At 45.2% G+C, this 24,552-nt stretch overlaps 1 protein-coding gene across 1 annotated transcript in view; it reads right to left on the minus strand.

The window, feature by feature from the left end:
• Positions 1-837: 837 nt before the first annotated feature.
• Positions 838-24,552, minus strand: part of COL4A4 (collagen type IV alpha 4 chain) — a 67,608-nt gene continuing 43,893 nt past the window's right edge. The window contains exons 26-36 of the mRNA XM_019668062.1: positions 20,178-20,249; positions 18,725-18,853; positions 18,517-18,630; positions 17,015-17,170; positions 14,774-14,881; positions 13,685-13,693; positions 10,895-11,020; positions 5,513-5,629; positions 3,668-3,856; positions 1,818-2,104; positions 838-1,352 (exon numbers count right to left, since the gene is read on the minus strand). Of these exons, the coding sequence (XP_019523607.1) occupies positions 1,089-1,352; positions 1,818-2,104; positions 3,668-3,856; positions 5,513-5,629; positions 10,895-11,020; positions 13,685-13,693; positions 14,774-14,881; positions 17,015-17,170; positions 18,517-18,630; positions 18,725-18,853; positions 20,178-20,249 (1,571 nt within the window). The 3' untranslated portion in view covers positions 838-1,088. The remainder of the gene's footprint in view (positions 1,353-1,817; positions 2,105-3,667; positions 3,857-5,512; positions 5,630-10,894; positions 11,021-13,684; positions 13,694-14,773; positions 14,882-17,014; positions 17,171-18,516; positions 18,631-18,724; positions 18,854-20,177; positions 20,250-24,552) is intronic.

Raw genomic sequence — 24,552 nt, forward strand, 5'->3', positions numbered from 1 at the left:
CAGCTCTGTCACTTCTCATATGAGATGCTATTATGTGTATGGAGGGAGATTGCACAGTGGGCTGCGAGGCAGCTCTGCGGGCACCGATGGGGAAGGGGAGCGAGATGCTTTGTGTGAGCCAAGTGCCGGCCTGAGGACGCCCCATGGGGCTTGAGTCCCATTAGCACGCACATGCACGGAAGACAAGCTGGACCCCAACTGGGGAAAAGTGGTCTGTTTGGAAGTTCACGGCAATGGGGAGTCAATTTTTGTGAATCACTGCCTTAATATTCATTAATAGCTTTTAGGCTCTTAATCCCTATTGAATATATTTTTTCCATAATTGCTACTTTTCAAAAGGGCTGCCAAAGTAGGCATTTCTATTCTCTGGAAAATGCAGAAGAGAACATAATGTTTAATGTTCGTCGGTGACGTGTTTATGCTAATGTCGCATCTTTGGAATACCGCGTGTCTGTGGTCCTTTCTGGCGAGATGTTTCATTCTGCTTTGAAACGAACTGTGAATGCTGGCTGTGTAGATCTTTGTTCTTCTTTAAACCTCCTTGGGTTATGGTTTTACAATTATTTAAAGTGCATGGAAAAATAGATTACCGAGGCAATCATTTTGAAATGTTGGAAACCTCTGCATTCTAGTTTCATTTGTTGGCCTATTTATTTTTTCCTGTAAAATCCATCCAGAAGCTCACTGTAATACAGAGTAATTGCCTTCAATTGTGTGAGGTGCGATTAACCAATGAATGGAGTTTTCGGTAACGTGATTTGTAATCTGGCCTTTTATCATCTATTTGCCTTCCTGTGAATTACCATATTTTTAAATAAAGCCAGCTCTTCCACCATCCTCAATAAAATAAGAATATCTGGGTTTCATTTAGATTGGTAGGGCCAAACAATCCATACATGTAGCCTTTGCTTAATCCGTCCAGAACAGAGGAAAGGATTACAGTACTGTGGGAATAACCACATTGAAACAGAAGAAACAGCTATACCTGGAGTCTGAAAGTAGCACCATTGAATCTTGTAGCACAGCCTAGGATGCCTTAGGCCCCTAGGAAGTTTTTCTTGGCGGCACATTGGCAAGTTTTGGGTTCTCTAGCTACTCTTCACGCAGACCTGGCACCTGCTGACTTTCTGACGCTGTGCCTGGCTTTCTTTTAAGGTGTCTGGTGATGGTGCCGAGACAAACTGCAGGTGTGGATTCACCGTGGTCAGCCAGAAGCTATATTCATTTGCAAAAAAGTGGCAAGTCCCTTGCCGTCCTTGGCATTCCAGGAATGGGGCCGCTCTGAAATCTTCCAGGCAGCTGCCAGGTGACATGAGGGCCTGCCCTCCTCCTTGGTCCCCAGCTCCAGTGTGCTACCAGGACAAGAAGAGAGAATTAGGGCTCAGACACACACAGACAACTCCAGACCCAAACAGTGACATTCTGAGGTCTGGGCCTAACTTGGTCATTTTTCCTGAAATCATTCCAGGAAGGACAAACTATGATCTGCTGAGGAAAGGCGAAGTAAGAGACAAGTTGGCTGTACACACAGATTTAAACCACTCTCACTGATGGCTGAGTAGTTCCATCTTCTAAATTCTACCAAAGAAATAATAATAATAATAATAATAATAATAATAATAATAATAATAATAATAAACTAATTGACATTGAGGATAAAGAATGGCCCTGCATCTCAGCAGGCTATGGTTTGGGGTGGCCTTTATGACCTCATGTCTTCCTGTTGTCCATCTGCACAGAGTTCACAGAATTACTGTCAAGTCCAGAGTGAAGGGACAAGAGAGGGGTGTGACAATGGTGGGTGTGCAGGGGCTCACCATTAGGAAGGAGTACCCAATCCAGAGGCTGCGCCAGGCACGCGGACAAGGGGGGATGGACTGGTCCTGGCTGTGCACGGCCACCGCCTGGGCCGGGGCCTCGCACACGGCACAGCGGCTGATGTACGGGCGGATCTCCTCCTCCGAGAGTGGCATCATGGGCAAGGGCGCAGCGCTGGCCAGCCAGTAGGATCTGTCGTTTCTCTGGGCGTAGTGGCACACTTGGTGGATATTACAGTAGGCAAAGGGCAGCGTGCTAAACACGGGGAGGCAAGACCCCGCCAGACCTTGGGAAGGAAGAAGAGACAACGTGGCATGTGAGCAGCCTGTCCTGGTGTGCCCAGCGACCTTCCTGCGTGGGCCATCTGCAGACACTCCCTCTGGCAGATGGAGCCCTTACCAAAGTCTGCTTCTGTGGTGGTGAAAGCAGGGCATGTGCCTGACCATTTCTGCCACCGCCTTTGTCTTGTGGGCCAGCCCTCCTTCCCTCATCCACTCATCACTCATGAGCCCAACAATCAGACAGGCGCAGGCAGCAGAGCTGTGAGCACACCTCCCTGGCTTCGCGGAGCGCATGGCCTGGCCTGGTGGTGAAGCTGGAGGAGCAAACAGGCAATGAAAACACAGCTCGACGAGCCCTGTGCCTGAGAGGTATGGGGCCCCGGGACTCACGGCAAGGATAACCGGAGGGGGTGATTAGAAGCTAGGACCTGGAATATGAAAACATGTGGCCAGGTTTGGAGACAGTGGAGACTGTTCAAAGAAGAGACACCAGTAAGAGGGCCAGAGATAATAACGGAGCATGGAGCCCAAAGAACTCAGAAAAGTTCAGTGGGGGGAGAGTGGAGGAGGAGGTCTGTGTGTCTGTCTCTGTCTCAAGGGTGTGCAGAGATCAATCAGACCAGAGGATGCGGGCTCTGTCCATCTGGTTGAGGACTTTGGATTTTACCGCAAAACCTCTGCAGAGCTTTGCGATGTACACTCTAGCCAGGCCAGGGTGGAGGAGAGAGCCTGGTGGTACCGAGACCAGCAGGAAAGTGACTGATGGCAGAAAGGAGAGGAGGAGAGAAGTAAACGGAGTAAAGGCAGAAATGTTTCTTCTTCTTTTCCCCAAGGCAGTTCTGATGGGAAAGGCCATGGCTGAACGCAAGGGAGAAATGGAAAGGGACATGCATTCAGCTGTCACCTCTAAGCCTGTACCCTTCAACCAGCCTTATTAAGAGCGGAGGTTATGGCCCAGTGAAAGCAGTGACAAAACTCATCTCACCGTCAACCATTCCTGTTGGCATATCGTTCCCGTGTCTACCACCCCCACCGCCATCATCTTGGAAAGAATGTTTGCTGGCATCCGGGTGCTTACACTCTTGGCTTAAAATCAGTCATACGAGTCTACTATTGAAAATTGACAAGTAGTACCAAGGATGACTCTCAAAATAAGTTCTGTAGTTTCAGAAGAAATTGGAGGAATGCAGAGTCGGTGCTAGCTAATGTCACATCATGTTGATGCGTCATTTACGTATAAACACAGGAACTGACCGTGTCCTGATTAAGTAATTTACATTTGGAAGCAAAAACTGCATTTTATGTCAGAGTTGCATTTAACTTACTGAAAATCATTTTTTAAAAACTAACAAGTAGCTAGATAACAGTAACCGTAGCCAGAATGAGCCTCCTTGGCACCTCAGATTCACAGGTTTAATAGAACTCGTTGAGAATTAGCATGATAGTTTAAAAAGAAAATTTTTCACAGAAGATAAGCAATTATTTAAGATGTTCATGAATCCATAAGGTTAACCCGGAAGCTTTACTCTAAGGCAGTGGACACGGGCGGCCACGTTCTCTGTACGTACCGAGGTCTTGGCTGTGAGCTCTCTCCTGCCCTTCCAGGTATAACAGGCTGTAACCCGTCCAGAGCCTGGGCATGCCCGCGGGGCAGGTGGGCTCTCCGTCTGTCTGACTGTGGAGAACCAGGAGGAAGCCGCTGAGGTACCCAGGGCCAAACCCTTTGGGCCCAGGATCCCCAATGGGCCCAGGAGGGCCTGGAGGAATAAAGGGAAAAAAAAATGAAGGCAGTTGAACCGACATTTCTGAGCACCTCTGTTTGGGTGCATCGCTGAACACTCAGGGAACAGAGAGGAGCACGCACGGCCCTCTCCCAGGAAAGCTGCCCTCACGCCACTGCAGCACACAGGCGGCTCCTTCAGCAAGTATGTCTTCCAAGCAGCACCTGGGTGGCCGGCCTACATTAGCATAAATACAGAAAAGAGACAAAGCTCCCTCCCTCCTAGAGCTTACGTTCTCCTTGAAGAAGAGAAATGACAAACCATAAGCATAATAAAAAGGCAAAGTCTGGAGGATGTTAGAACGTGGTATGTGCTGAGAGGAAAAGAACCAGAGCGGGATAATGACATACCCCACGTGCGATCCCCCAGCCTTCTCAGACCAGACAGGGAGCCCACCCGTCCGAAAAAGCGATTCTCAAAGTTGGTTTTTCTTACACCTCCCCGACCTGTCTCACGGGTCTGGCATATTGTCAGTTCTGTTCTAAGGAGGACAGTGGCTTGCGATCTACTTGTATGACTTCTTTTATAAGGTGGGGGAGGTGGAAGGAAGGCCTAGCTCTAGAATTCTTGTTGGCAGGTGGGAAAGGCTCAGGCCTACAGAGCGCGAACAGGGTCTGTGTCCTCTGGCACCACAGGGGCTGACCTGTTGAAGAAGGCCTATGACCGTTTCTAATTGGCCAGAGCAAAAGGTGAAGTTTGACTTGGAAACCAAAAGCTTTTGCTTGTTTGTTCGTTTTTAACTTGTTTCTGGAAGACTGGGAGTCTCTTCAGCATTTACACTATAAACCAGAGGTTATAAAGTGGTAGCTTGTGGACTGAATGAGGCCTATTCCTGTGTTTTGCTTGACTTGTCAAGATTTCACAAGTTGAGGCCTTGGACTTGAAAACCGGAGTGTAGGGAACATTGGGCTCACATTTCTATACGGCAACAACTGGCAGAGCTGAGCTGCAGCTTTCAGACTGCGGGTCCCTTTGTGTGGCAGCCCCCCCTCCCCACCCACCCCTAGGCCTCCTCACTCCGACTCTCCAAAGATGAGACTGTGTCTGGGAGTCTTTGGGCCCCTGTGCCTAACATATTGCCTGGCGCGCCGTATTTCAGATGTCTATTCTGAAAAGTCTTCTGTCTCCCCTCACCCAAGGCCCACTCCCCCATGTTTTTTTCTTAAGAAAGAGCCTTGCATGCTATATAAATTTACTAATGGTTGTACAATTTGATGAAGTGAAGTCAGAAAACCAAAGGCTAAGTGAGTCAGTCATCCAGTGTGGGGGGTGAGACCCCCTCCACCATCCCCAGATCTTCAGCACAGCCTCTCAAAGGTGGTCACACCAAAAATGCTAGGCTTACCTTGGAACAGTGGACAGCGGACATGGCTGAGCCCTTTATGCCAAGGTATAGTGATTTAGGAAAATACTGAACTGGAGACGGGGCCTTGATGCGTTTTTATGATGGCTGAGCGTCAGTGAGAACCTGGGAGATACATCCTGTTCTCTTGTTGCATCCACCTGCCTACTACCTGGTGAGTTGGTATCTGAGGCAAGTGCTTTGATTGGGATCAGTTTGGAAAGCTGCTTGAGAGGCCAGTTCTCAGATCTACCGAGACAGAGAAAAGACAAGACGCTGAAACTCTTTACCTGGTGCTCCAGGGCAGCCGGCTTCTCCCATGTCACCTTTGTGTCCCGGCGGTCCAGGGGGCCCTGGGATGCCATCCTTGCCCCTCCTGCCATCCAGCCCGCGCTCTCCTTTGCACCCTGCACGACAGCCCACGATGGCAGTGGTGAGAACAGTGTGACACCCGCTAGCTGGCAGCACCCATGGCAAATACCCCGGCTTCCTACTCTGGCACTAGAGCACCAGCTCCTTTCATGCTCCCGGCGACGGGAAGTTGGGATTCTACTGTCTCCACTTGGCACCAGGCTCATTGAGGCTCTGAGAGGTCAAGTAGCTTGCCCATAAAGGTCCATGAGCCAACAACAGTCAGAGCAGGGATTTGAAGCCAGACCAGGGAGGTGCTGAAAGGTCTTCACATGTTCCTCCTATTTTTGTATATTTGACCCTTTTCATTGTTTTACATTCCACATGTATGGCTTCTATAATTTAAAGGTTATCCTTAATAATGATTTTTTAGAAGCCTGAATGGAGGAATGAATGACATTTATTAGGATTCAATTGGGGATCATGTTAAATTTGGAGTAAGAGCAGCGATTTTTTTTAATTGTTTTTTTTTTTAATTTAGTTTTTGGAATGTACTAGGTACCATGCTAGTCCCTTTATGTGGATTATCCAATTTGGTCTTCACAGCAGCCATATGACTAAGTGCTGTCATGTGCCACAGACGCAGAAAAGCCATGGAGCTGGTCACGTGTGGAGAGGAGTGCAGAGGCTGTGCCGTCAGCCACCAGCCCCTGCTGCGTGACCAGGCGCAGAGCTCAGGGGTGCTCCTGGGAGGTTGTAAGCTGGGGGACTTGCAGCAGACACACTGGTACTCGAGGGATTCTGTAAGTGTTTGCTTACTTTTGACCAAGACGTCACTTCACTAGCCACATGCTCCTCTGCTCAGAGTAGCGGACACTGTCCTTGCCTCAGGGGACTTTATTGCCATGAGCGCCACTTACCTGAATTACTAGCCCTCTCAAGGCTCCCAGTCTCTCCCTCCCTCAGTCCCTTTCTTCCTCTCTGTCTGATCTCTCTCCCTCTCTCTCTCACTTTCTCTCTCTCTCTCTCTCTGCCACAAATTACCCAAAAGCCAAACTGATTAAGTCAAAGAGGCTTAAGTAGAAAGCTTAAGTAGCTTTCACTCTTTTTCACCCTTGGACTTGGTCTGCAAGGGATTTGGGGGCCACCCAAGGGCTGAGGGCAGGGGACTGCCATACCCTGGTGACCAGGTAGCTGCATCACTGGACTTCACGTTCTCACACAGGCCCCCTTTGTAGCCATCTGAAACGCATGCCCCCCACCCCGCCAAACGTCACTGCTTTTAAAATGTGTTCTAGTATCGCCTGCCTGAGAGTGTCCCACACAAACCTGCTCTCCAGTCCCCATCACCAGCCAGTCCCTTCGTTCCACACCCTATGCTGGTGATGGACGCTCTGTGTGGGTGTTCTGGGCATTCCTGGCTTTTCGGGGGCTGTCATCAGGCTTTCTCACCCTTGAATCACAAGTGGATTCTCTTAGAATGCCGAGCGGTGCCTGGACTGTGTTCTGTACGTGGCCGTCACTTAGTAAGCAAGGAAGCAAGCCTGCCCCTCCCCCATCTGGGCGAGAGACACCCTCTCCTTTCTAGAACTGGGCAGAGCCTCCCCTTCCCGGATGGTGCTGCTGTGTGCAAATTGGCACCAGCTTCAAAGAGCATGTCCGTTATTTTAGAAGGAACACAGGGCCCCGACGGTGAGCTCAGAGCATTCTCTTCTCACTCCCACCCCACAAGGTTAATCCCAGCCTGCAGCCACTGTGCTTTACTGGAAAGGGCTGCCCACGTGCTGAAAGGGTTTCTCATTGAAAAGGAAGCAGGCATTATTCCCCCGCAAAGTATCAACGTGGGGCGAGATCACGGTCAGTCTGGGGAAAGAGTTCACTGGCCAGATGTTATAAAGGTCGGCTCTGCTCCCTTTAGGGAAGACAGAGAAATTGTCAGGAGGATGACATTTCTGAAGACAGAAAGCATGTCTTTGCTAACCTGACTTACGTGCCCAGAACTTTCCACTATACAGACGTGTCCTCCACCTGGAACTTGTTTTAAAGACCAAAAATACATCTAAGAGCCCTCCAGTGTTCGCCAGATTACTTCCTCTGAGAGGGTCCCATGTTGACTTGAAGATAAACACACCCCAACAGGATGTGGGTACGTCCATGAGGCAGCAACAGTTCAAACCAAAATGGAAACCGCCTTTGGGTTCATCACAGGGAAGAAAAGTCGTAGATCAAAGAGATGTGTGAGGAGAAAAGCGTTAGACTTTCCGTGTGAAGGCCTCTTAACAGACACAAGTTATACTTAGCGTGGCCGTTACCCACACTCACTGGGGCAGGAAAAGAGCCAGAAGTTGGATTTTTTTCTATGTCGATCTCAGCTGCAGCACTTGGCTATGTGCTTGGTTTCATCAGATTAGCAATGAAAAAGGTTTTGAAGGGAAAACAGGAGGAAACCAACAATGTCATTTTAAGTGGCGATGGTACTTCCTAGTGGCAGCCGATCCTTCACTACCAACCTTGGGGGTGGTATGAACAGCCCCTCACACCTACAGGTGGCCCAAGCCATTAGGGGCTGGGCCACTTTAGACCCTTAGAATAGACTTGTCACTTTTTAGCAACTGGAAAATATGGCCAATACATCCAGTGACCAGTGGGAATAGACAGGAAGAAGGGACCAAAGAATACAGCAAGCAGGGGTCCTTTATAACAGGAGGCAGGGCGCCCGTGTCAGAGAGGAGGGGGCCCAGACCAAAGCAGTGACTGGGGAGTGGGTGCACAGTAGGGCGGAAAATTCCAGGGAGACTGGCCCACGGAGCGCTGCAGCCCACACTGTGAGACATGGGGAAGACTAGGGGATGCTTCACGGTACTTTTTTGAAACATAATCACATTCCACGGCACAACTGTGGCCTCAGGATATTCTCACAGCCAGCAGACAGGGTCAGCCCCATCAATAAGGAGAGGGCATGGGAAGCCAGCTTCTAGAAGGCCCTTCTGTGGCCACCTCCAGCTGGACGAACCCATCCGACCCATGTCGGGAGGAATTGGAGGTGACAGGTGATCACACCTGGGCCCACATCGACTGTCGGCCCTCTTCCAGAGGCTCGCTGTCTATGAAGAGACAATCTTGCATGTGCTCAAGAAAACTATTAAGTTAAAGTGTACAGAATTTGCCCACTTATTTTTATTTTTTGTCTCAGTTGCTTTCTTTGGTTATTTTCCAAAGCTACCACAATGAGTGAACCCAACCAGCCATCTGGTCCCCTTTGATGTTGGGGTAAAGCAGCGGGTCTCAGCCCTGGCTGCCTGCTTCAGTCACCTGGGGAGCTTTTCGACACACTTGGGCTCTGCTCCCCTCTGCATTCTCCTGGTCAGGAGTGAGGCTCAGGCATCAGTGCTTTTTCAAGCCCCTCCAGGAGCCCTTAACCTATGGCAAGGATGGAGTCAGTAGGGAAGGTGTCACTCTTAGCTGACTCTTTCTGGGACGGCATTTTGTATAATTCGAATGAGAGTTTCTCAAACTTGAATGTACAGACAATGTTCTGGGGATCTTGTTCAAATACAGATCCTAACTCGGTACGTCTGGGGTGTGACCATACTTTGAATAGTAAGGATGTACCTGGTAATTCTTGCTTACCAGGTTATTAGGCCAGCCTGTCCCACCTGTGCTCCCGCCATCTCCCTGTTGGACTGTTCTTGTTCCTCTAAGCCCAATCTTTCATTAAAGGCTCTCTCTGTTCACGCTGGGGTCTTAGCAGTCCTGTGATACGCCCCACTGGAATTCACCTCTCCCTGTCCCCTTCTCCTGATGCCTTTTGCTTGAAACTCCTTTAAAACAGAAATTATGATCTCCCGTTATTTAGAGTTACTTATGGTCTGCCGCCTATTTCTGCCATGAGGTTGTGAGACCCTAGAGGGGTGAAAAACACTTTTTATTCACACTTGTGTTGCCCACAACACCTAGTACCATACTTTATGAAGAGTAGGGGGGACTCTGGAAGTAGTCACTAAAACGACTTTGCAGAAGTCACTAAGAAGACTTTGTAGAGCCATTAGAGGCCATATCTTCTGCTTGAGGGGAAATATATATATATATATATATATATATATATATATATATATATATATATATATATTATGGTAGGGGGACCCGGCCCTCAATGTTGCGAATATATACACAACAAGGCAGCTAAGTTTTAAAATCAGGTTGAGTGACGAGTTATACTGCCTGACTGAGAGCTTTTGTCCATGCAACGAATGCCAAAGAAAAGAGGAGTTAAGTAATTGCCTCAACTCCCAGTGGGTGCTCCCGGGGACCCCAGTTAACTTAGTGCACAAACACAGATGTGCTGCAGCGACTCCGAACAAACCCCACACTAACTCGAGGAGGCTCCAGGGCAGGTCTGGACGCGACCCAAGAGCTCCTCAGGCTCCAGCAGAGGGGGCATCTCTGGGGCCCTTTGCTACGTGGGTTTGGGGAAACACGAGAAAAACAGGTGGTGCAAAATTCAGTTCTGCATCCAATCCCTTTGGCCCTAAATCAAAAAGAGCTAAAACCACAGCTGTGCAGTGGGACAACAGGGAAAGGGAATGGCCTCGTGCCTCTTAGGATAATTTGCACACAGTTTGTGTAGAATCATGGCACTGCCCATTGGTCCAAAGAGATCATTGGCCTCTCGACGACCAGCCCCGGACTCCCTAATCTCTTTGTAACTTAGCCAAGGCGAGGGCGATATGAGAAGAGAAAATAAACTATTTGGAGGCCATTATTAAAGGAATGGTTTGGTTTAAATACTTAGATAAGGATCCTGCTACCCTGACAATGACTGAGCAACGCTCAAATCAATGAAATGAATGAGGCGGCCATTGCCATAACTCAAAGACCTCCCCCTTTTCCCTCCGTCTCCTTCCTCCAAGCAGGTCCACCTCCTTCTTCCTTCCTGTAGGCTGTTTCTACCCCACAGAGCCCCAATTCAGTAGTTTGTCTTTCAAAATCAAATCAGCAGCTATTATTGACTCTTAATGGAGCATGTACTCTGTTGGGCTAAGGGATTTCAAGACCTCATGTCCAGTAGTTACGCAAGCATAAAAGATTTAAGTAGGATTTCAACACAAAAATGGAAGGGACGTGCTGATCCAGCTCGTGCATGATTAAACCTTCAGATAAATGCAGAAAAAGTTGTATAAGGGGGAAAAAGTTTGCATTGCTTCATTCTCACGAGTTGTTTAGGCTCCAGAAAAAGAACAAAACCTACATAGCGAAAAACAGCAAGGACTTTCATTTCAGCAACAAAATATGCATGTAATGAACCAGCGTGAGGCTCATACCTGTTCCTGGGGGGCCTTTCACTCCCGGGAACCCCATGGGTCCTTCTGGTCCTCGTGGGCCTGGTACCCCAGGAAGCCCAGGGATTCGGGGGCAGGCTTCCACATCTGCAGGGGGCCCTTGTTCACCTGAAATAGGAATCACTGCTTGTGAGGGAGTCCAGTGCTGATGACCATACTCCTTCCAGTTAGACGGGCTTCTGACACTACACGTCCATGTCATCAAGGATGTTCAGCAACCCCATCAAAGCTCCATGAAGGCAGACTGTTCATTCGGGTGCATGGAAAACATCCAGAAAGAATGTTGTTGAATAAATGACTGACTGAGTGAATGAATGAACGAATGAATGAGTGAGTGAGTGAATGAATGAATGAATGAATGATTGAGCGAATGGGATCTCAGAGGAAGCAAGAGAAGTATGAAAGAGTGAAGGGTGGTTGAGTCAGCAATAATTTGGTGACCTTCACAGGGTTTAAGTCTTTGGGCACCGTTTTACTGGGGAGCCAGCCACAGGTGGCATCGGGAAAGGTACTGGTGGGTTCTTAATGCTCAGCTTAATGTCACTCTAATTCATTACTCTACACTGCAACCAGGGGGAAGGGATGACAGGGGTTCCATAGCATTTGTCACTCAAAGAGATAGAATTTCATTCTTCAGAGGCACTAAAGCACGACTTTTAACCTTGCACTCAGTTGGAATCACCCAGGGCAGTTAATTAAATACTGATGCCTGTGTCCCTCTCCCAGCACCCCAAAATACTGGTTGAATTGGTGTAGACATGGCCTGGGCAGTGTCCTATACACTCAGGACACTGAGTTGTACTATACACGCAGCTGGGGAGCTTTTCAAAGGTACTGGTGCTGGGACCCACCTAGACTCATTGCATTGGGATTTCTGGGGGTGGACCCAGGCTTCGGTCATTTTTTTCCAGATGATCCCAACATTAGCCAGGCTGAAAAGCACCAGTGTAAGCTGCAGTTCTGGCTTGAGCTCAGAACTACCTGGCCAGTTAGAGCCCAGAGTGTTGAGCCAGTAGGCCTGGGGTGGGCCCAACTTTTGCACATCAAATATGTTCCCAGTGAGGCCAATGGTGCCAATCGCACTTTGAGAACCACTGCTCTAAAGGTTTGGAATTTTTTTTCTCCTTGGTTACATTTATATCTTTAAGACATTTTTTTTTTCTAAAGCTCAGTCACCCTGTGAACATTCCACAAGGCAAAAGAAATAATAACAGTCAGCAATAATGATAACAGCTAACACGGATTGAATGCTTTATCACGTATCAGGCGCTGTGTTCAGTGCTTTCCGATTAAAATGCTCCCCACCAGCCTGTGTGTCACAGGAAAGGAAAAGTGACGTATCTAAGGTGACGTGGCAGAGTTTAGATTAGAATCCCGGATGTTCTGGCTCCAAATCTATGTTCTTCACTGCCATGCCATACGGCCTTAATAGCTCCTCCCATCTGTGTGATGAATGCTAAGAAATGGAGCATTATTTTAAAACACATCGTTTATTAGTTATGGTTGTCTTAAAATTCACACAAACGTGCGAAATAATTTTAAGAACAGCAACCAATGATAAAGCAGCGTGAAAATCCTAGAAAATGTGGCCATCATCACGAAGTTTGTAGTCTACACAGCAGGTAATGTGCCTGCACAGAACGGGCTTGGATCCTACAAGGAGTTTGGAATTTGGTCCCCTGTAAAATATTGTATGAAACCACAAGCAACACAGAGTTGGATATATATTTACTCTATGTACAGTTTAATGGATGTAAAACTTAGCTGGGTGACTTGGGGGAGATGTATGTGACAATTTTCTGTTTTCCCTGAGTAATCTGGTGAATTACAATTATGGTGGTCGTTCACCAGTGGTAAGGGAAAGGGGGTGAGCATTTGGCTGGTACTTCAGATTTAGGACTTTGATGTTACCTCCCGATGAGTTGATACATACAGTCACAGAGAAACAATAAAAGGATTGAAGTGAAAATGCCAACTGTAATTTTCAAATATAAATATTTAAAATAGCAGAATATTTTTTAAATTATGATTTTGCTTCTCTTTACTTTTTAATAAACCAGAAGCTGAAATAAAGGAGCCACGGCACCTCTTTTAAGGGCCCTAAAAATAAAATAGGGTGTTTGTTGTATTCAGGGCAGCTTTCATTAGGGTTAATGACAGATGCCTGGGAAAAACAGATGCAAGCATTCACAGCTCTGCTTTTCTTCTTTTGAGAAACTCTTTTTATTCTCTTTGAAAATGCCAGAAACAAAATAAGTTGCTTTTGCATTGTGGAGGATCGAGTGAACCCGCAGTTGAAAAGAATACTGGCGTTTTCATTTTAACACACAAGAAAGTTTGTTCCTTGCAAATGCAGGTCGGGCGTATAGGAAAGGCTTGTCACAGTCCCTTCCTGGGTGTGAAGGACCCCTCTTTTCACGTTGTTGGTACTGATTATTTTAGGGATGTTCTATGTATTTATATTGGAAATTTATAAAAGAGATTTACACTGGTATGTACTGTAGCATTTGACAGAGAAAGCACTTGTACTCGGTGCCTGAATTGAAATAATATAAGCTGAGTTTCTACAATGCCTTGACAACCTGTAAAGGACACTCTAATATGGGCTCACTGTATCTGTAACGAGGAAGCAAAGTCATGAACACCTAATATAATCACAGCACCCCATGTATAAAAATGTAACAAAGTTTAACTCACAAGTAAAGTGAAAAAGGCTGGAAATGACTGGAAAGCAGATTTAGAGGAAATTATTAATTTTATAGCAATGCTTACCTCTGAATCCTGGAGCGATCCAAAGCCAAAAACACGAGGCCACACAGTGGTTTTCATATGGCGGGAAGAGATTTTAAATTGTGAATAAGGAGGAAAGTGAAATGGGTTGAGAACATAAATCATAATTTGAGGGCAGCATTGATGACAAGCAGTGTGACGGCATCATATTTACATAAAAAGTCCGCATAGTGTAACTGACAAGAACGGCTATTATTTAGTAATGGAGTTTTCCTACCTAGAAAATCCTGAAACAAAATTCTCTTGTGCAACATAAAATTGAAGTTCATTTCTTACGGCCAGTATGCCCCCAATGTAATGTATACAGAAATCCTGTCCATTTAAAGGCTTCTGAAAATTCCATATTAATTTGCCAAGTTTTATAGGTTATGCAAAGAAAGGAAATATGATATGAATCAAAGTATCAACTTTTTGTCATGTTGGACTATAATCCACTACAAAGCAGTGCAGTTTATTTATTTTTTTGGACTAGAGTGCTAATTTTGGGAGATTGCGAAATATTCTCAACTAACACCACATTACCATAATATTGATTTAGGATCTTGAAAGATTATTCTGCCGATCTCAAACACACTCATCTGTTTGCCCTTTCAACTTGTCCTTGGCTTATTTTGACACTGTGATGAAAACGTGTTGCCTACCAGGCTTAAATAGCCTTTCAACTTTGGAGGAATTAATGTACTTTACAGAAAACATTAAATAAAGCACCTAGGAAAATCCATGGGAGTTCAGGGATAGGAGCTGAATGTACAAATCCTCACCAAGCCATCATGAGATCAGTCTTCGCCTCTTGGGTGAGGGAACACAGACTTATGCATCACAGAAATGGTATATGTAACATCAATTCCTAATTTTCAAATATACTTGTTCTGGTAATAAATACTAGTTACCAAACATGATGAGACTTTTTAATAAATATAACCTCTCTATCACAAAGGGCTAAACTCATAAGAATTTGCTGGTAGTTTCGGAAGAATTACTTTCTGCGAGATGAGACTGTCAGAGTAAGTGTTTAAACAAAGTGCCGTGTGTGGGCTGCTGGGTGGAGGTGATTACGCATTAGAAGCTTACCTGGATGACCAGGGGGCCCTTGTCTGCCTGGAGGGCCAGGTAAACCCTTCTCTCCAGGTGACCCAGGAAGTCCATGTGGCCCCTGCGGCCCCTGGAATCCCATTGGTCCTAGGAACATATAAAAACCAGGGCACTGGAACAAAGCAGTATAAGAGCAATGAAAGTTTGATGGATTGAACTCAAAGGTTCACTCCAACAAAATGCAGGGCCAAGTCACGTTGGCTTCTGGGTCAAGAGTCGTCTCTCAGTTTTTTCCTGTAAAGCTGAGAAGAGCTGCCTTTGTCTGAAGGAAACACGGTAATCCATTAAAAGGACCAAGGAAGATGCTTCCATGACCAGGACTAAATTAGCATGAAAAGCCCTTAATCCTGAACTGTCTTTGGAGACAGCCCAAGGACTGGAACTGAAGGAGAAACAAGGGAAGATGCTTCGCTACCTGGAGACGACATGCCCCCAGCCCTGAGTTCCTCCCGCTCTCTCAGTTTCAGCTGCACCAGTCATCAGTGACTGGCACAGGCTATCCCTTCGCTTCTTCCTCGTCCACAAAGTCCTCCTAATTCTGTGGGGTGCACCTCAAGCCTCATTTTCTCAGGGCAGCCCTCCCTGGAACCCCAGCTGAAGTCCAGTTGCTTTTTGATAAGCTTTCACAAAAGTGTGTCCCTTCACTCAGGGCCCCTATCTCAGTTTATATGAGTGGATCTTTTATTGTGAATGTCTGTCTTCCCCCGTGAAACTCTATGCTTAATAAGAGTGGGGACTCTGACTGTTATATACCTGTCGGTGCTTAATAAATGTCTGTGGAATTGATAAAATATTTCCCAATGTGTGAATTTAAAAAGGAAAACTGAAATAAACTCCCTCATCTTTTTCACAGTTGTGCATTCTTTGGCCCTTATGCCCACTGCCAAGGGAGGGAAGAAGCATGATTAATGTTCCACCAATATTTCTAACTCTCTGTATATCCTTTTGTAGGTCGCTGTTATTTATATGCATGCTATTTCCCCAATCCTGAAGTTTATTTCCGGTGGGTGGTTTATTCTGTAGAGTAGCAACTGAGGAGGTGGAATGTCTTTACTTGAGAGAGGAAGGTTGTGTAGCCAGCGCCTTCCTCCTTCCTCTTGGTGACTAGAGTGATAGCATGTCTGTCCAACTCTGGGGTTCAATGATTGGAAGCCCACCTACCTGCAGATAGAAGCCACATTCACTAAAATTTATTTTATTGCTAGTAAAGGTGAAGAAGGTGGTTATGTACCATCGTACAGGTTGTGTACTGCACAATTCCAGGGACGCCATTTGCATCATTGTCCTGACAGCCTCAGGGGATTTTGATCTCCCCTCTGCCCGGATCTTTTGCCTTGTTTCACATTTGTTTCAGAAGTCAGGTAGGGCCCTAGTTATTGGGCTCCTGCAAGCTTTAACATTTGCTTCTCTCATATCTAGCTTCTTTATTTATGACATAAGAGAGTTCAAATGGATAATCATGATTGCACCCTTTTCAACAAAAAAGTTCTGTGAACCTAATAATTCTCTGAAATCCTGGTGACTAAAAACTAAGGTTAGCAGTTAGGTCAAAACTAATAAAAATAAATATTTCAGCCTGCAGTAATAGAGGAATTCAGTAATGGAGCCTCTTTTGTGAACCCATAAGAGTAAAGTCAGCAGTCTAAACGGAACTGTTTAATACAGAAGCCACTAACCACATGTGGCTATTGAACACGTGAAACAGGCAGGTCCAAACTGGGTTGTACTGTCCGTGTAAAATACACACTAGACTTCAAAGGCAGGAAAGAGGGGTTTCTTACTTGGGAGAGGTTTATATAACCAGCCCCGACTGTCCCACTGATAATTTCTATTGATTATATGTTAAAATAATATTTGAATATATTATGTTAAATGAAATCAAGCATGAAAATTAATTTTACTTTTCTTCTTTACTTTTTTTTTTTTAAATGTGGCTACTCGACTTTTTCATGACACAGGTAGCTTGCATTGTGTTTCTGTTGTTCAATTCTTGTCTAGAAGGTGATCAAGTATGTTATTAGGGGCAAAAGATGAACTTGTGCTTCTTGTCCAACTGTTACCCAAACTTTAGGATTTTTGGAAAGTCAAGATATTGGGAAATGTCATCACTGTCTCCATAGGAAATAGGAGTTAGCTCATGGTGGTCCAGTACCCCAGACCCTTAAGGGCAAGAAAACGAAAGTCTTCACGTGCTACTTAAGGAACAACTTGCATGCATACCTTTCTGGCCAGGTGGCCCATCACATCCTGGGAAGCCTTTCCGTCCTGGAGGGCCTGGCGGGCCCTTGGGACCGGGAGGCCCCGGCTCACCATAATCACCCGGCTCCCCTCGCAGAAGGTCAACACTCCCAGGGGGCCCTGGAGGCCCGGGTGCTCCTGACCACAGGGAAGAGGCAAAAAATTGATTTTAGTCAGAGACAGATGTGTGTTGTGTGCTGCCTGCTTGAGAGCTTCTTAAGGAAAGTAATTTAATGGTTTGCAAGCAAGGGATAGAGGGATTTAGAAGAATAAGAAACTCAGTAGTATCAGAAGTGAAACAGAGTGGGTCTCATGGAGCCCAAGCTGAGAAATAGTCTTGTCAGTAACTGTTAGACAACATGAACCTATGCAAAGCCTTCCTTCCCTTCAGAGACATTCCTTTTGGAAGTATCAGTTTATGACTTTTGTTTGCATTGCCACCCAACTGCTCTAATACAAAGATAGATAGATGATAGATGATAGATAGATAGATAGATAGATATAAATAGGTAGATGATAGGTAGGTAGAAAAGATAGATGAAAGATGATAAATAGATAGATAGATAGATAGATAGATAGATAGATATAAATAGGTAGATGATAGGTAAGATAGATGATAGATAGATAGATAGATGTAGACAGACATATGAATAAATGGATGATAGGCTTGTGATAAAATTTGGCTGATATGAAAAGAATGTTCCCCCAATTAAGCTTATAAACCTATTTGAAAACAAGTCTACACATAGGAATTGAGCCCAATTCTATTCCTACTTAGCTTCTATAGTTATCACAGTTTGAAGAACTTTTATTTTTTGTAGTAAAATAGAATTGTAAAATATTGTAATCCCACCTTTACTAAAACACTAAACATGTAAAGACGGTGGGTTTGCGTTTCTCTAAAAGCGTTCTGTGGGGTTAGTGGGAATATGATCATCTGCTCTGAGCCATGCTCGCCTCCCGACTCCCCGGCCAGCTCTGGTCCAACCCTATTTTGTTAAATATTGCCTTGCTCGAGTTTGTCCCTGTGAACTGGTGAGAGGAACAAAATGTCCTGTTAGCAGCACACGAAGGGACTGTTTCTGTGTGCATGCCAGGCCTGGGGCCTGTCGCTCTGGGCCAACAGCACTGGTTTATGTGGCAGGTGCTGCTGACCCACACCGAGGGGGAGATTTCCTCCTGCCAGCCACTTCTGAAACCTCATGCTGAGCATCGAGCTGGCGATGGGAAAGGCTGCCCCTGGTCACAGTTGTACCCACAGAGAGGTGGTCTGGTAAGGTTGAAATAGAAGGGTGAGGGGCCTAAGCGCTCGTCCTGGGTATGGTCCTGCCAGCCCACCGCTGCCCGCATTCCTACCTTTTCCATCTGCCCAACTGATGGGGCTGAGGTGCTTCTACTCTGCACTCGCTGGTCCCACATCCCAACTGAGCTGGCAGCATCTAAGAAAAGGGGCGTCACCAGCCTTTGCCACGAGGTTCTCATACCTCTTGGGCCATCAGGGCCAGGAGGTCCTTGATCTCCAGGTGGACCCGGCTCAGGAATGTCACCCTTAGGAGCCCTTCCTCTGATACCTGGAGGCCCAGGCGGTCCAGGTCTCCCTGAGGAAGGACATATTCAGATGTGAGCCTCACTGCATTTGTGAAGTTTTGATTTCATTATTGAGAAAAAGGGGCAAAGCATGCTGCTTCTTACCTGGGGGACCTGGGGGACCTTTTTCTCCAAAAAGGCCTGGAGGAGAAATTCCTGGGCTTCCGGGGTCTCCCGTCTCCCCTTTCAGCCCAGGTATTCCCATTGGCCCAGGTGGGCCCTTTGCATTCCAGCCTTAATGAAGAAAACAGCGTTAGCACTGCATCTTCTTATTTGTCCTTGTCATAGTGCCTGGACAGGAACTGCTTCCGAGTAGGGGTGTAAAAGGGAAGCAGCCGGCTCTGTGGAGACTGACCACTGGCGGCAACCATGTCCAAATGGCCGCGTCCACTTCCCGAATTGCCGCTTACTCTCTTAAGATCCATCACACTGGTCACCCATAGGTTTCATTTACTTTATAATTATTTTCCATTTTAAGAGAAAACAAAGGCTTAATGACAATACCAACCCTCCAACCTCTATGACAAAAAACTGAAAACAAATAAGATTCAACAATAATTATGAATGAAATGGTTTGAAATTGAAGGTGGAAACTGACATATAAATCCAATTATTGTGGAGTTCCACACTGAAAACACAGAGCCTCACTGGTTTCTTGGAGGGGACCCACATTTTATCAGACTCTTTGAAAGAGCCGCTGAAGGAATCCTAAGTGTCCCAAATTACTTGTTGACCTTCCAAACTGTATAAAGATTTAACAGACACAAATTTGGAAGCACAACAATTCAACCCTTTAGCTCCTCAAATCTATACATCTCATTCAGCTACTGTGTCTGATGGTGAGCTATTTTTCTGAGAAAGTAATGCAACAAACGTGCATTATATTCAAATGACGGAACAAGCTAAAATTCAGTTGTTGGTTGACTCCCTATTTGATATACCAAAAATAATAGCAATTTGTACAGGTAACTTATTTTAGTAGCAGGCTATTGAGGGATGCTCATAGTACTAATTGGACTCACATGGTTGTATTTGGCATTACCACACTTAAAACAATAGGGAAGAAAATGCCGACTGTTTATCTGTTCCTCAGAATATTGTGAAATCTAGCTCCACCTAAGCAATTATTCAGAGTATTTTTAGGAGAGCAATAGTCCCAAGCAGCATCAACAAAAGGCACCATTAATCAGCCATTCCTTCTTAAATTGGGTTTTCTCAAGGGTCCTTTTTATATAAGTCATTTCAACATTAAAAATACTTCCAATATCGTGTCTCTAAGCCAAGCCACAGGGCTGGCCGAATGGCTCAGTTGGTTAAGAGCTCGCTCAAGAGTTTGAGCTCTGAGCAACAGTGGTTCGAGTCCAGCCTGAGCTGAGCAGCCGCTGAGCTGCCAACAGGTAGCAGGATGGCTCAGCTAAAAAAAAAAAAAAAAAAAAAAAAAGTCTTCCTTTCTAAGCCAAGCCAGTTTCTTAGTTTCACAGCCCAAATCTTATGAACTTTGGAAATACCAGAGGTCCACTTACTGCAGTTGAGTCTCTCACAGAGGGTTTTCTCATACCTGAAGCGCCTTTGGTTCCTTTCTGGCCCTTTAAACCATGCAGGCCGTCCAGGCCAGGTAACCCGGGGGGACCTGAAACACATCAGAGGCCTGTGACCCACAGGGGAAGACCATGGGACTTCACTTGGCAGAACTTGCAGGCACCGCCCAGAGGAGGATTTGCTGATGGAGACAGACAGATTTCCCCAGGCAGGAACTGTGAGATCTCAACCATCTAGATGTCATTATCAGGGCTGAATCTATGCCAGGGGTTGTTCTTCAACACATTCATTTGATGGACGTTGTCTTCCAAGGTTGCTTAACACATCCATTCCTTTGGTTTTAAAGCTTGGCTGTCAGCTTATGACCATTTCATGAACATCTTTCTCTCTAATCAAATACCATGTAGAATTACTGAATCTTTGGTGGAGGAAGTGACCTTCAATTTCATGACAACAAAATCACCCTAGACGGGGGAAGAAACTGGATGGCAGCAAACCCAGGCCTCCCTCCTCGCAGGGTCAGGATCTGAACATTCTACCATGGTCTGTAAATTGTAATGTCTGTCTGCAGGTAAGTATAATAAGATCGCCAGGACAGGTGGGGCCTGTGGCACACTGGGGAGTGCATGCCCTAACTTTTTTTCTTTTCTTTTTTTTCTTTTAAGCACTGTGCTTCTCCGAAAGAACAGGCTTACAGGTCAAGTTTGGCTGCAGCTCTATCTTTACAACCATTTCTTTCAAAAAGAACCGTCCTGATACCTCTTTTCAGAAACTAAATTAACTTCATGGTGATCATTGAAAACTCTAGTCTCTGTAACTAGATATGATCTCAATGATGCCGCCATCTTCTCTCAGAACTTTCTGTCAGACATCAGAGGAGACATCTACCAACCTGACTTAAGTTGTCACTGAACACTGAATGCCTAAGATCTACAGATTTATAAATATATAGGTATTTGTAATATCTATATATTTATAATATATTTATATTACAATGCATTGCACACCAATAATATGAAATATATGTAGAGTATATAAATGTATAGATTTACAAGCAGGGAGTAGAGGGAAGAAAGCGAGGGCTAGAGCAAGGAAAGGCAGATAATAATATGGACAGAAGATCTCCCGTGGGCCAAGCCCTCTGCCACTACCTCCCGACGTCTTGTCCCACTGACTGATTTGGGAGAAAGAAACTTCTCTTCAGCCCCTGGCCAAGCCTGGTAACCTTCCTCTTTCATTAAGAGACCTTCCAGCAAGTAGCTGTCTTTTCTCATCCAAGGCTAAAAGCCCCTCAGTGCACAGCCAGCCATTCATTCAGTGTAGGACCACATCCCTTGCATTTGTGATAATAACATGAGTAACACACAGAAACTGTGTTACTCACCTACCTCACCTACCCCACGGCACCTACACAGACTCCCTAGATGCCCCATGCCAGTCCCATGCTGAACAGTAATCATGTCTTTGGGTGACTGGTTTGCTTTGGGCTAATCAATTAAGGGCAAGATCAGGTCTTACTCATCTTCCCATGTACCCACTTGATGTCACTCCTGACACACAGAAGGTGTTCAATAAGTGTTTCATGAATGAGTGAATGAACGAATGAGGGAATGAAAAAATGTGAAGGGTGAAGGATTGAGCAGGTGGAGAGCAAGCTATAAAAATAAGTGGACTGCAGTTTGCCTGTCACATCTTTCTGTGATAGAGTTACAGGATGAGTAAGATTTGGAGAAGTTAGAGGTATCTGTTTGTATTATAAATAAGTCAAGTGCTAATTATTATCCATTCATCAAAGCAAGTCCTCTGTGGACCTATTATTAGAGGGTGGAAGTTAGCCGGTTCCATTTTATTTATTATCAGTCCTTAAAACAGTTATTCTATTTTTAAAATCTAAACTTTAGATTGGTACAAATGAGCCATATTCTCTTGCACCAAAAAAAAAAAAAATAGGAATGCACCCTAATTTTCCCTAAAGATCTCATTTCCTAACCACTTTTAACAGTTCTGGTTTAGTTTATTTTCCAATCTGCTTTCCTATTTATGAGCCAATGTTCCAAGTTTGCACCAAAGGAACACACAGACCTTCTTCATCTGCCAAATTCGGATACTTATTGCAATCTATCTGAAATGATAATAAATTTTTTGAGACTGCTTTGCTATTTCAGTGTTTTGATCTCCAGCTTAAGCCACCAAGATTGATGGTTAAGGAAAGTTGGCTGGGGGTGGAATGTCTCAGCTTCTGACAACTCGCCATTGTCACATCAACACATCCAGATCCTGGGTTGTCACAGTCCCAGCCCCCGCCATTGTTGAACTGGCTGACCCTTATCTGACCCAGCGTTATCTTTCTAAATTGAATGCAGCTACATCTGGGTAGGGTTTTAAGGGCCATTTTTCCTTTTTTACTGAAAGCTCTTTTATCAGTCTCATCTCTAAATCAGAAAGTTGTTCATGCATAAAATATATACAGTGCAGATGAGAGGCAATTACGCTAACAACGCACATTCCTTGGTAATGAGGATTTTTATTCACCTCTCTGCTGTCTTCTTGCTTAACAACCATCATTGAAGGCTGCACTCACAGGCTGGGTGCTCTCCCTGCAGTCAGTCTAATCTCCCCTGCAGCCCTCATCGTCATCATCGCCTCCATCTGTGTTAGCCAGAGATTCTTTGTGACTGAGTTTCCTTTCTAAGGTTTTCTTTTGTTCTAAAGCCTGAAAGCACTATCCCCTTGGGCCCTTGTACAAGTTTATACTTTTAGTAGGGGGACCAAGTTGTCCCTGTTTCTTGGGGACTTTCCCAGTTCTACCGCTGAAAGTTCCGTGTCCTGAGACACCCTCTCAGTCCCAAGCAAACCAGGACAGCTGGTCACCCAGTGTTAAAGCTGATGGGAAAGGGAGACCTACGTGTCTATAGGTGATGGTTCAACAAGGTTGGGAACCGATCGAAACAGATTCTGAAATCAGACTTATTTATTTTTGATTCAGGAAATACCTGAGTGCCAACTAACGAAATGCATGAGGGCCTAACACATGGTCTCCTCACCCCTGGAGATTTTAGGCCCCAGATGTATTTAGTGACAGGCGCTGAATGAGACGATGAGGAACCAGAGAGAAACGACCCCTGAATTTGACAGAGCAAACAGGTAATTACCACAGGGCTGGTGAGTGCTGTGGGGGGTGGAGCGGGAGGGGAACGCTCTAGTTGTGAAAAGGGAGGGGGCGTGTTGCTATGATTTTCACAGCCCTAAGGTGCATGGCATGTCTTTGCTAATAAAAGACATTTCAAGGTGTTTTGTTCTTATGAAATTTATTTTACTTGCCACCAACCAAAATAACTTAATCCACATTCTTGACAGTCGCTGCCATGCTACAGATAGCTGTCTTTCTGTTTCCATGATTCCAGTCCCATGCGAATGCCCAACTAGGAATTGAGTGTCTTCCTTTTAGAGGGCATATGCACGTCAAAGTTTAAGTCTAGGAATCAAGCCATTGTTAGCATATGTTTAAGTTAAAGTTTAAATCTGATTGAGCACATGCGGGACTCAGAATCCATATGGCCTGTTCTGGCAGAGCAAACAACTTTGAGTTCAGCAGCTGGTTTGTTCAAACAAGAAAATCAGGCCCCTTGACTTATTTAGAGCATACTTCAAATATTTAGTTTCTCAGTTCAAAGTGTTTCTGCCGGAGTGTGGTTAATTTTTATAGCAGCATGATAAAGTGCCACAATGGATTTATATTGTAGACATTTTAATTTTTAGGAAGATATTTCCATGTTTTGTTTGTTTCTTCTAAAGATTGGTTGTTCACTGGGCTATTCGAAGTGAAACAGTGTCACTCCATGGTCAGAAAGCACCACAACTGTATGCTGATATGAATATTTGGGTTGATATATTAATTTCCTCACATTCTTAACAAATGTATTCCATAGCACAGAATTCTGATGCGATGGTGATAGTTTTTCAAGTGATTCTGTTCTTTGATCAAACTCATTAGCTATTTGCTTTTTAATAACATCTCATACTGAAGGTATGTGATAAATGCAAACTAATTCAGGGAAAGGAAGACTCAACAATAATGACATGAGCCTTGTCATTGTAGTCAACCTGGGTGTATACTGTTATGACACCAAGACACTTGAAAACCCTTGCTATTTTGCTGCACTAGGAGGTGAGGAAGAAGTGGGAATGCAGTCAGAGTGGTTAATAATGGAAAATGTTTTCTTTTGGTTCTTTACCAATTTCATCTTCCATATACTCAAAAAAGTGACCAAAAAACGCCCCACCAGGGCTGTATGGATCACCAGAGATAGGAAATGGCCACACAACCCAGAGAAACTCGTAACATAATTATCATTGTGCTGGAAACCCTAAATTTATCACAAATCACTAGACTT

The sequence above is a fragment of the Hipposideros armiger genome, unplaced genomic scaffold (assembly GCF_001890085.2).
Source record: "Hipposideros armiger isolate ML-2016 unplaced genomic scaffold, ASM189008v1 scaffold_514, whole genome shotgun sequence".
In the NCBI taxonomy this organism is placed as follows: Eukaryota; Metazoa; Chordata; class Mammalia; order Chiroptera; family Hipposideridae; genus Hipposideros; species Hipposideros armiger.